General features: G+C 51.1%; 1 protein-coding gene across 3 annotated transcripts in view; it reads right to left on the bottom strand.

Moving 5' to 3' along the window:
* Positions 1-12,723, bottom strand: part of NCKAP1L (NCK associated protein 1 like) — a 79,551-nt gene that overhangs the window by 23,934 nt on the left and 42,894 nt on the right. Inside the window, exons 1-2 of one of the 3 annotated variants that reach the window (XM_038752294.1) lie at positions 9,294-9,354; positions 8,623-8,747 (exon numbers count right to left, since the gene is read on the bottom strand). In XM_038752294.1, the coding sequence (XP_038608222.1) occupies positions 8,623-8,741 (119 nt within the window). In that variant the 5' untranslated portion in view covers positions 8,742-8,747; positions 9,294-9,354. Of the gene's footprint in view, positions 1-8,622; positions 8,748-8,901; positions 9,058-9,293; positions 9,355-12,723 lie in introns of those variants that run through there. The other 2 variants (XM_038752293.1, XM_038752291.1) reach the window with 2 other exon arrangements.

The raw sequence follows: 12,723 nt of genomic DNA, 5'->3' as shown, positions 1-12,723 counted from the left end.
TGGATAGAGCTGGGACCTGGGAGTTAGAAGGAGCTGGGTTCCAATCCCAGCTCTGCCACCTGTCTGCTGTAGAACCTCAGGTAAGTCACTAAATTTCCCTGTGCCTCTGTTATCTCATCTGTAAAATGGGGGTTAAGACTGTGAGTCCCACGTGGAACATGGACTGTTTCCAACCCGATTAGCTTGTATCTACCCCAGGGCTTAGTACAGTGCTTGCCACATAGTAAGCTATTAACAAATACCATTTTAAAAATGGGATTACCACTGTAAGGGGGAAGAAGCATAGTTTTTTAGTTCCCATTTTACTGATGAGGAAAGTAATGTGCAGAGAAACTAAGCGTCTTCCCAGGTCACAAAGCAGGGAAGTGGCAAAACCGAGATCAGAAACCAGGTCTTCTGTTGCTCAGTCTTGTGCTCTTTCCACTAGGCCATGCTGTGTCCATTCTGCTCCTAGGATTGCAGTCTGTGGGGCTTTCGGCTCCCCCCAGATCTGCCCTCCTCCTGCCCTGCCCAGCTCCACATGGTGAGCAGAAAGAGGGAGAAAGGAGGGGAGAAAAGTGTGAGGGTGAGAGGAGGGGAGAAGGGAGAGGAGGGAGTCCAAGGTAGATTCCCGATCTGACCCCTGGGCGAGCCATTCATTCATTCATTCAATCATATTTATTGAGTGCTTACTGTGTTTAGAGCACTGTACTAAGCACGTGGGAGAGTACAATACAACAATAAACAGATTCCCTGCCCACAGTGAGTTTACAGTCTAGGGTGGGGGAGACAGACATCAATAAGTGGAGATGGGGGGGGGAACTGTGTTGTCCCTTTAGGGGGACCCCCAGGTTGAGGTACTGTCCACCCAAATGCCTTACTCAACGGCCCAGACCTGCCTCCCAATGGCTGCTCCTCCCCGTCCACCAAGGGGTGCCGTGTCTGAAGTCAGGAGCCCTATTACCGCCCCCCCCATTGCACCCCTCCCACATAGACCCTCTCCCAAGCACTTAACTATTATTATTATTATTATCATTATTATTATTACCGTGGTGTTTGTTAAATACTATGTGCCAAGCACTGTTCTAAGTGCTGGGGTAGATACAAGGTCATCAGTTTGTCCTACGTGGGGCTCACAGTCTCAATCCCCATTTTACATATGAGGGAACTGAGGCATAGAGAAGTGAAGTGATTTGCCCAAGGTCACACATAGCAGATAAGTGGCAGAGCTAGGGCTAAAACTCACGACCTCTAACTCTCAAGTCCATGCTCTTGTCACTAGGCCGTGCTGCTTAATAAAGTGCTCTGTCCACAGTAAGTGCTCAATAAATACGACAATGAGTGAACAGCCGACTCCCACCTTGTCCAGGGAGGAGGGCCAGAAAGCAGCAAGTTTATCCTGCACAGTCACTCGAACAAAGCAGCCAGTGGGGAGGAGAGGAGCTTCCAATTTTCAGCTCCCAGCCCCAACCCCAATCCCTAGCACCCCAATTCCAGTCCCCCAGTGCCCCACCCCTAATCCCACCCTCGGAGCCTTTGTGTGCAGTAATTAGCAGGTGGAAGACACTGCCTTGAGAACATCTGCTCTATCCTTGTCTAGAGAGCTGCCAGTCGGCACACCCACTCACACACGGGCACACTCAAATAGGCACCAACGCACACAGAGATTCACACTAGCATATGCACACTCAAACGTATGCATATGTATGCCCATACATACATGCACATATATGCAAGCACACAGACTCACATTGACAGTCAATCTCACAAGGACTCATGCACAACTATAGGGCTGCACACAGTCACATACGGAAGACAAACACGCAACCACACATATACATAGATATAAATGTGCACACCATCATACAATCACACACAAAGACCCACATCAATCACACACAGATTCCCATACAGCAGGACTCTCATAGTCACAAACATAAAGGCAATCATGTGGTCACACACCTGCCCAGAGACATACACATACATGCTTTCAAGGACACCCTCCTGCCATCACACAAGCAGAAGGATAAACAGGTACACATATATTCACAGAGACAGGTCCTGTAGATATAGTGGCTCAGTGGAAAGAGCCTGGGCTTGGGAGTCAGAGGTCATCGGTTTGAATCCCGGCTCCACCACTTGTCAGCTGTGTGACCTTGGGCAAGTCACTTAACTTCTCTGAGCCTCAGTTCCCTCATCTGTAAAATAGGGATTAAGACTGTGAGCCCCACGTGGGACAACCTGATCACCTGGTACCCCCCCAGCGCTTAGAACAGTGCTTTGCACATAGTAAGCACTTAACAAATGTCATCATCATTATTATTATTATTATTATATACACACATATACACAGACTCACAAATAGACAGTCACACAAGGGAAGTCACATATACTCCCTCCAGGAAACACATAAAAACTTGAAGACCATACGCACATGATTGCACACTTATAAACACATGTACACAACTGCATAGGCACCTGCACATGATGGTTTTGCACATATGCACCCATTTACCCATACAGATGCACACGGATCATATCTTCCCTAAATATGCACACGGAAATGTACACCCAGGGTCACACCTTTATGCTTTCACATACACCCGCACACACAGTTTCAGTTACTCCCAGGCACAAACATACGCAGAAACACACAAGCAGATTCATAGCTCCCTATAGTTGCCCAGCCCTCCGCAATTCAAAGAAAGAACTTAACCTCCCCTCCACACACAGACCACCAGCTCTCTCTCCTTCCCTTTCTAATCATTTTCAACAGTTCCAGGCCCATCCTACCCTCATCGCCCCCTGATCTACCCACCTAACATAAATGTCATACTTGGTAAGTACATACTACTTGCCAAGCATTGTGGTAGATATACAATAATCAGATTGGACACATTCTCTATCTCACATGGAGCTCAGAGGGGAGGGAGAGCATGTATCAGATCCCCATTTGCAGAATGGGGAAACTAAGGCCCAGAGAAGTTAAGTGACTTACTCAAGGTCACACAACAGGCAAGTGGTGGAACCAGAATTAGAACCCAGGTCTCCTGATACCCAGCCTCAGGCTCTTTCCACTAGGCCTCCACCAGGTCTTTGTCCCCTACCTGCATCAGCAGGCCCAGGGTTAGGCCTTGGGGCACCCGCCCTGGCCCCATTGTCCCAGGGAACAGGGAACCTAGCCCCCTGGATCCCCAGGCCCCTGCCTTCTTCCTACTCCTCACTGAATGCCCAAAGAGGCCCTTCCTGAGAAGCATCATGGCATAGTGGATAGAGCACAGGCCTGGAAGTCAGATGGTCATGGGTTCTAATCTCAGCTCAACCCCTTTTCTGCTGTGTGACCTTGGGCAAGTCACTTCACTTCACTGTGCCTCAGTTACTTCATCTGTAAGATGGGGATTGAGACTGTGAGCCCCATGTGGGACAGGGTCTGTGTCCATCTGGATTTGTTTATATCTACCCCAGTGCTTAGTACAGTGCCTGGCACAGAATAAATGCTCAACAAATACCAGCAGCAGGACAGTGGCCCAGAGTCCTCGGGTCCACCACTTCTCTGCCTTAGCCATAATGGCACTAAGGTGGGATTTCGCTGCTCTACCTCTTCCCTGGGCCCGGTCCTTGTGGGTAAGGTAGGGAAAAGGCACCAGAAACAGTTCAGAGAAATCTAAGCCACCTCCGGGAAGGGCATGATGGGCAGAGGGAAGATCTTGGGGGGTCCAGGGGCATGGTTGGCTGGGGAAGACCCTGCTGAGAAAACTGCCTTGGTTTCTCTGGAGAATTCACGGGTGGGAGAGGGTCCACAGGGGAGGGCCAAGTGTGACCCCTCAGCCCAAGTGGCTGCCCTGAGGCAAACAGGGCCTGAGCTGTGGACTCATTCATTCATTCATTCAGTCAGTCAGTCAGTCATATTTATTGAGCCCTTACTGTGTGCAGAGCATTGTACTAAGTGCTTGGGAGAATACAATACAACAATAAGTAGACACAACCCCTTCCTACGATGAGCTTTCAGTCTAGAGGGGTTGGAGACAGACATTAATATTTAAAAAATCACAGATCTGGACATAAGTGCTGTGAGGCTGGGAACGTGGAAGAATAAAGTGAACAAGTCGGCGATGCAAAAGGGGTAGGAGAAGGGAAAAATGGGGGCTTAGTCAGAAGAAGGCCTCCTGGAGGAGATGTACCTTCTGGACTCAAGGTCAAAGCCTAAGCTGCAGCTTTGAAATGAACGATTGAGTTATGTGATTCAAAACCAGCACCTGTGCTTTTTTTTAATGGTACTGTGCACTAAAAACTAGAGCCTGAGCTATGGACTTGAAACCAGCACCTGAGTTGTGGGGCTTGAGATCAGCGAGGCATTGGTGAAGTGCTTCCAATGTGCCAAACACTGTACCGAGCACCGGGGTAAAGTACAAGATAATCAGGTCAGACACAGCCCCTGAGCCACACGAGTCCCGCAGTTTCTTATCCTCATTTTACAGATGAGGAAACTGAGGCACAGAGAATTTAAAATGACTTGCCCAAGTCACACAGCAGACAAGTGGAGGAGCCAGAATCAGAAACCAGGTCCTCTGACTCCCAGGCCAGGTTGCTTCTCATGACCAAGGGTCTAGGGTTGGGTTAGAGTGGAGAGAAGGGCCTCCCACTCCTGTACCCTCTTTGCTCTACCCACCCGAGCTGCTCTCTGAACCACAGGGCAATGGAACTGAACAAAGGTAGACTTGGGGTCCACTCTGATCCAAAGATTTTTTTCCTCCTTCTACCATACATCCGAAAACTGAGAAAGAAGCTCAAGGTGGTTGCATTTTCTCTCTCTTTCTCTCTTTTTTCTGTGTTTTTGTCTCTCTGTGTTTCTCTTCTCTTATTCTCTCCCCCCACCACCCCCACACCAACACACACACATACACATTGGAGAAATGCCCAAGCTGTGGTCTCAGAAATGTGAAATCCCATCGGCCAATTACTGTGCAACAAGACTGCCCAGCCTCTGGCCCTAGCTTCTAGTGATCTCCTGGTTACTGCCCCTTTTCTCCCCTCCCCAGACCTTCCATGTTATTCTAAAGATTATGGCCATGAGCAGCTCTTCCTCCTCCACTGAGGGCGGAACAAGAGGGAGAAGCTGTAGCACGAAGGATGGTAGTTAGACATCAAGTGGAAGGTCCCAGCTCCAGGGATTGAGTAGCATAGGCCCAGGGGGAATCAAGAAGAGATAGGATCTCTCGGTCATCTATCAGCCAGGAGAGACTCCCCTCTTGCCCTCCCGTGCTTGGGTTGGGGAAGGGGCTAGCTGAAATGGAGGCAGGGGGATGGCTGGCAGAGCCTCCAGAGAGCCTGCACAACCCGGAATTCTCTGGCCCATGATCCCCCTAGGTATCACCTTCTCCACAGCTCAGTTGAATTTTCCATTAAGGATGGTCAGGCATGATCCAAAACAAATTCATCTGATTTCCCTCTCTCCTCCCCAACCTTGCTCTGGGGGGCCAAGTGGGCCCAAGGGGGCCCAAGGGTTTCCAGTCCATCTTGTTGCCAAGCTGCAGTGGCCATGGGAAACCTGGGAGGGTGGCCCAGATCATTCCATATTTTTCCCTTTATTCACCCCCACTCCCAGCCCCACAGCATTTATGTACATATTATATTAATGTCTGTCTCCCCCTCTAGATGGTAAACTCACTGTAGGCCGGGAATATGTCTGTTATATTGTTATATTGTACTCTCCCAAGTTTAGTACAGTGCTGTGCATGCAGTAAGTGCTCAATACGTATAACTGACTGACTGGGCCTGCTCTCAAATCAGTATCTCAGTTTCCCTCTCCGAGACACAAGGACTGCCCTTCACTAGTGCCTCTTACATCCCCTTCACCCCTCTTCAGGCACAGTCTCCTCCTAGCCCAAGTGGTGCAAATCAGGATCCCTCTGGCTCTTAGGTGGTGGCTCTAATCCCACAGTTCCCACACCACTGAGCAAAAGGCAGAGGTAGTAATACTTTTGGTATTTGTTAAGTGCGTACTATGCACCAGGCACTGTACTAAGCCCTGAAGTGGACACAAGCAAATCCAATTGGGCAGAGTCCCTGTCCTGCATGGGGCTCACAGTCTTAATCAATCAATCAATCGTATTGAGTGCTTACTGTGTGCAGAGCACTGTACTAAGTGCTTGGGAAGTCCAAGTTGGCAACATATAGAGACGGTCCCTACCCAACAGTGGGCTCACAGCCTAGAAGGGGGAGACAGAGAACAAAACAAAACATATTAACAAAATAAAATAAATAGAATAGATATGTACAAGTAAAATAAATAGAGTAATAAATACGTACAAACATATATACATATATACAGGTGCTGTGGGGAAGGGAAGGAGGTAAGGTGGGGGGAATGGAGAGGGGCAGGAGGGGGAGAGGAAGGAGGGGGCTCAGTATGGGAAGACCTCCTGGAGGAAGGCCTTGAAGGGAGGAAGAGAGCTAACTTGGCGGATGTTGGGAGGGAGGGCATTCCAGGCCTGGGGGATGATGTGGGCCAGGGGTCGACGGCCGGACAGGCAAGAACAAGGCATGGTGAGGAGATTAGAGGTGGCAGAGGAGCGGAGGGTGCAGGCTGGGCTGTAGAAGGAGAGAAGGGAGGTGAGGTAGGAGGGGGCGAGGTGATGGACAGCCTTGAAGCCGAGGGTGAGGAGTTTCTGCCTGATAATCCCCATTTTACAGATGAGGCAACTGAGGCACAGAGAAGTGAAGGGACTTACCCAAGGCCAAACAGCAGACAACTGGCAGACTTAGAACCCATGACCTTCTGACTCCCAGGCCCACGCTGTAGTCACTACTCCATGTTTGGCCAGCAGAGAGTGGAAAATTGCCTTCACGCCTGTCCACCTCTGGGCAGGAACCCTGGGGGTCCTGAGAGGGAGAAACCCTCATGTCCCCTGGGACTCCAAGAAGGGCTGGGTGGCAGAGGGCAAGCAGGCCAATCCCATCACTGGCTCAGCCTGGGTATCTCTCCCCAGCTTCCCATTGCCAGAGTCTGCGAGGCAGGGCTGAATGCTCTGTCCAGTCTCCCTACACCCCCAACAACGTCCCCTACCCAGAGTTCAGGTGCCCCCCCCGGTACCTGAGATCTTCCCAAAACCTCAAAGTCCCCTCCTCCACTGGTCTACCTCCATGCCCTGAAAAGATGGACCTGAGCTCTCTCCCCCAGGCCCTCTTCCCAGACCCTCTCTCTGCCCCCTCCCTTGGCCCTCTTGCAGCCCCTCAACATTGGCCCTCTTGCAGCCCCTCAATCCCTGATCCCCCATTACTCCCTCCCCCCTTGGTTCTCAGTGCCCCCGATATTCACAGGGCCTCCCTGATACAATCTCCACTGGTACACAGTGACCCCTCAGTACTCACTGCCCCTTGGTTCACAGAGGTCCCTGGTACACAGAACCACTCTCATACCCACTGACCCCTGATGCCCACTGACCCCCATTAAACATTGACTCCCAGGACCCACTGCCACCCCAGTAAATGGTCCTACCTAGTACTCAGTGCTCCCTGTACCCAGTACCCCCTTAGCACATAGTGCCCCTGGTACTCACTGCCATCCTTGAACTTAATGCCCCCATGATGCTCACAGAGACCCCCAGTACCTAGTGCCCCCAGTACACAGTTGTCCCCTAGAACTCTCAGCACCCCTTCAGTACACAGTGCCCCCCAATACTCACAGTACTGCCAGCACTCACAGTGACCCTCCAACACATAGTGGACCCCAGATATTTACAATGCACCCCAGCACTCACATTGCCCCTCCAGTACCCAGTGCCCTCCCAAAACTCACAGTGCCCCCAGCACTCATAGTGCCCCATGGTACCCGCGTTCACAGTATCCCCCAGCACTCACAGTGCACCCCGATACTCAGAATGATCCAGCAGTCACAGTGCACACCGATATTCACAGTGCCCCCAATACTCACAATGTTCCCAATACTCAGTGACTCCCAGCACTCACAATACCCCAATAGTCACAGTGTCCCCAATACTCACAGTGCCCCCTGATACCCACAGTGACTCCCAGCACTTGCAGCACCCCAATAGTCACAGTGCCCCCGATACTCACAGTGCCCCCTGATACCCACAGTGACTCCCAGCACTCACAGTACCCCAATACTCCCAGTGCCCCCCGATACTCCCAGTGCCCCCCGATACCCACGGTGACTCTCAGCACTCACAGTACCCCTCGATATTCACAGTGCCTCCCAGCACTCACATTACCTCAATAGTCACAGTTCCCCCCATACTCACAGTGACTCCCAGCACTCACAGTACCCCAATACACACAGTGTCCCCAATACCCACAGTGACTCCCAACACCCCCAGCACCCCAGCACTCACAGTGTTCCCCGATACTCACAATGCCCCCTGATCCCCACAGTGTCTCCCGGCACTCACAGTACCCCAGCACTCACAGAACCCCAATACTCACAGTACCCCGATACTCTCAGTGGCCCCAGTACTCACAGTGCCCCCCGTTATTCAAGTGATTCCCAGCACTCACAGTACCCCCTCAATACTCACCCTTTCCCCATGACTCACAGTATCCCCCCCGATACCCAACGCCCCCCAGATACCCCTAGTGGTCCCCCAAACCCAGAGCGCCCTCCGGCGGGTCCCCCGGGGTACTCACAGCGTCCTCAGTTTAATCCACATCTTCTTGCTGGGGCCGGCCTTCAGCTCCAGGGGAGACGGGCAGCCCCCGGGCTCCAGCATCTCGGGCTCCTCGGGGGGCTGGGCCATCAGCTCCATCGGTGCCTGCGGGAGGGGGAGAGGACCGGGGCGGGGGACGGGGGGGATGCCAAGGGGAGAGACCCGGGCTCAGCCGACCCCTCCAGGTGAACCCCAACAGGTGACCCCCCCCTTTCCCCAGTACGCGCGCACACACACACACACACCCCGTGCTCCCCACCTGCAGCCCCGGGCGGGGTGAGGGGCGGCGGGGTCCCCGGGGATGGGTGGGGGGTTGCTGTCTCCGGGCTGGGGGAGTCTCCCCCCGAGCTCCCAGCTCCAGGCGGCGGTTGTGGCGTCTCCCGCACTCTCTCTCTCTCCCCGGCTCCTTGCGCCTTCTGTCTCTCTCTGTCTCTGTCTCTGTCTCCGGCGGCTGCCTCTCTGCTTCAACGCAGCCGCCTCTCCCCCCCCACCCCCCCGCGAGGCCTCGATCCCCTCCCTCCCTCGGCCCCCTCCCCTTCTCCTCCTCCTCCTCCTCCTCCCTCCGGGAGCGGGGCCCACCAGAAGCTGGAGAGAGAGAGCAGCGCACATACACGCACACACACAAACATACACACACAAGCACCCCCTCACCCTCTACCGCACGCTGCTGCGGTCCGTGGGTCCTCCCTGTGCCCTCCGGGTGGGAGGGCGGGAGATGCGGTGGGTGGGAGAGGGGTGGGGAGAGGGAAGAGAGGAGGGAAGAGAGGAGGGAAGGGGAAGGGAAGGGGAAGGGAAGGGGAGAGGGAAGGGAGAGGGAAGGGGGAGGGAAGGAGGGAGGGAAGGAGCGATGAGAAGGAGGGAGGGGAAGGGAGGGGAGGGGAAGAGAGGAGGGAAGGGGAGAGGGAAGGGGGAGGGAAGGATGGAGGGGAGGGCAGGGGAGAGGGAGGAGAGGAGGGAAGGGAAGGGGGAGAGAAGGGGAGAGGAAAGGGGAGAGGGGGAAAAGGGAGGGAAGGGGAGAGGAGAGGCGGGCCCTGCCGCGGTGCTGAGAGCCGTCCTCAGGGTGTGTGGGTGTGTGTGTTGCGGGGGTCGGGGTGGGGGTAGCTGTCTGTGTGTGTGTATGTTTGTGTGTGTGTATGAGTGAGCCTGTCTGGAGCAAGAACAGTGCTTCATTCAATCGTATTTATTGAGCGCTTACTGTGTGCAGAGCACTGTACTCAGCGCTTGGGAAGTACAAGTCGGCACACAGTAAGCGCTCAATAAATGCGATTGAATGAATGAATATATATACATATGTGTGTGTGTGTGTGTTATATATATGACTCTAAATATACCTGTATATATGTCCCCCTCCTCCCCCTCTCCATCCCTCCCGCCTTACCTCCTTCCCCTCCCCACATCACCTGTATATATGTATATATGTTTGAATGCATTCATTACTCTATTTATTTATTTATTTTATTTGTACATATTCTATTTATTTTATTTTGTTAATATGTTATGTTTTGTTTTGTTGTCTGTCTCCCCCTTCTAGACTGTGAGCCCGCTGTTGGGTGGGGACCGTCTCTATATGTTGCCAACTTGGACTTCCCAAGCGCTTAATACAGTGCTCTGCACACAGTAAGCGCTCAATAAATACGATTGAATGAATGAATGAATGAGTAAATGAGTGTGTCTGTGTGTGTGCGCGTTAGCATATGAATCAGTGTGACTGGGGGCATGAATGGGTAAATAAGTGTGTCTGTGAGTGTGAGTGTGAGTCTGTGTGTGTGTGTGTGTATGTGTGTGAATGAGCATGCCTGGGGTCATGAACAGTGCTGTGCACATAGTAAGCGCTTAATAAATGCCATCGTTATTATTATTATTATTATGAATGGGCAAATACGTATGTGTGTGAGTGTGTTTGTGTGGGTGAATGAGTGAGGGTGACTGGGAGCATGAATAGGCAAATGAGTGTGTTTGTGAGTGTGTGCGTGAGTGGGACTGGGTGTATAAGTGCAAATGGATGTTTGAGTGTGGGAGTAGGAGTGAGTGTGGGAGTAGGAGTGAGTGTGCATGAATGTGTGTGACGGTGTGATAGTGTGTGTGTATGAAGGAGTGTGAACGGATGTATGTGTATGCTCATTACAGGCAGGAAACGTGTCTGCTTATTCTGCTGTACTCTTCCAAGTGCTTAGAACAGTGCTCTTCACATAGTATTATTCTGGGCTCAATAAATACAATTGATTGATTGAGTGAGTGTGAATGAATGTGTGAGTATGCATATTAGTGAGTGTGAGTATTAATGAGTTGGTTGAATGAGTATGTGTTTGAGTGTGTCTGAGTATGTTTGCATGAGTTTGTTTATGAATGAGTGTGTGGATGAGTATGTGTGAGAATGTACATGTGTGAGTGTGCAAGTGTATAAGTGTGTATTTGGAGTGAGCATATGAGTGTGTAAATACAGTGTGAATGTATGAGAGTATGAGTTTGTACATAGCATAAGTATATGAGTGTGTATATGCAGAGTGAATGTGTAAGTGTGTGTATGAATGTGCATATGAGCATAAGTCTGAGTGTGTGTGATGGTGGAAGAGTCAGTCAGTCAATTGTATTTATTGAACACTTACTGTGTTCAGAGCACTGTACTAAGAGCTTGGGAGAATACAATATAATAATAATGGTATTTGTTATACATTTACTATGTGCAAAGCACTGTTCTAAGCACTGGGGTTGATACAAGATAATCAGGTTGTCCCACGTGGAGCTCACAGTCTTCATCCCCATTTTACAGATGAAGTAACTGAGGCACAGAGGAGTTAAGTGACTTGCCCAAAGTCAATCAGCTGACAAGTGGCATAGTGGGATTAGAACCCATGACCTCTGACTCCCAAGCCCATGCTCGTCCCACTAAGCCATGCTGGAACAGATACATTCCCTGCCCACAAGGAGCTTACAGTCTAGAGAGGAAAGGGGCGGGCTGGGCCCAGAGGAAATGGGGGTCGGCCAGCCACTGTGCAGGTTTTGCGGTAGCCCTTGTCTCTCCCCAGCTGCTCTTCTGGGTGTTGCTCGGGGCTCTGTTTCCCAGGCCTGCAAGGAAGGAGCTAAAATAGCAATTCCAGTCTGTCAGACAGTCAATCATATTGATTGAGGGTTTACTGTGTGCAGAGGACTGTAATAATAATAATAATGATGGTGTTTGTTAAGTGCTTACTACATGCAAAGCACTGTTCTAAGCACTGGGGAGCTTACAAGGTGATCAGGTTGTCCCACAGGGGGCTCACAGTTTTAATCCCCATTTTTAGATGAGGGAACTGAGGCTCAGAGAAGTTAGGTGACTTGCCCAAAGTCACACAGCTGACACTTGGCAGAGCCAGGATTTGAACCCATGACCTCTGACTTTAAAGCCCGTGCTCTTTCCACTGAGCCACGCTGCTTCTCAAGCCCTTGGAAGATGGGTGGGGAGGACTACCCAGGTGGGGAGAGGTGGGGTGGGCCCTCTCTCCTTCTAGACAGTAAACTCATTTTGAGCAGGCAATGTGTCTGTTATATTGTTCTACTGTAGTAGTAGTAGTTTCCTCCTCTGCCTCAGTTTTTCATCTGTAAAGTAATAATGATGATACTTGTTAAGCGCTTACTAGGTTTCAAGCACTGTTCTAAGCGCTGGAGTAGATACAAGCTAATCAGGTCGGACACAGTCCCTGACTCATATGGGGCTCACATAGACCAAAGGACTACTTATCATCATCATCATCAATGGCATTCATTGAGCACTTACCATGTGCAGAGCACTGGACTACATGTTTGGGAGAGTACAATATAACAGAGTTGGTATACATGTTCCCTGCAAGCTTACAATCTAGAGATTTTATTATTATTATGATGGCATTTATGAGGCACTTACTATGTGCAAAGCACTGTTCTAAGCACTGGGGAGGTTACAAGGTGATCATGTTGTCCCACGGGGGGCTCACAGTCTTCGTCCCCAGTTTTACTGATGAGGTACCTGAGGCACAGAGAAGTTAAGTGACTTGCCCAAAGTCACACAGCTGACAATTGGCAGAGCTGGGATTTGAACCCATGACCTCTGACTCCAAAGCCCAGG

This window comes from Tachyglossus aculeatus, chromosome 10 (assembly GCF_015852505.1).
Source record: "Tachyglossus aculeatus isolate mTacAcu1 chromosome 10, mTacAcu1.pri, whole genome shotgun sequence".
Classification (NCBI taxonomy): Eukaryota; Metazoa; Chordata; class Mammalia; order Monotremata; family Tachyglossidae; genus Tachyglossus; species Tachyglossus aculeatus.
The sequence above is the reverse complement of the archived record's forward strand: the minus strand, read 5'-3'. Positions and strand labels throughout refer to the sequence as shown.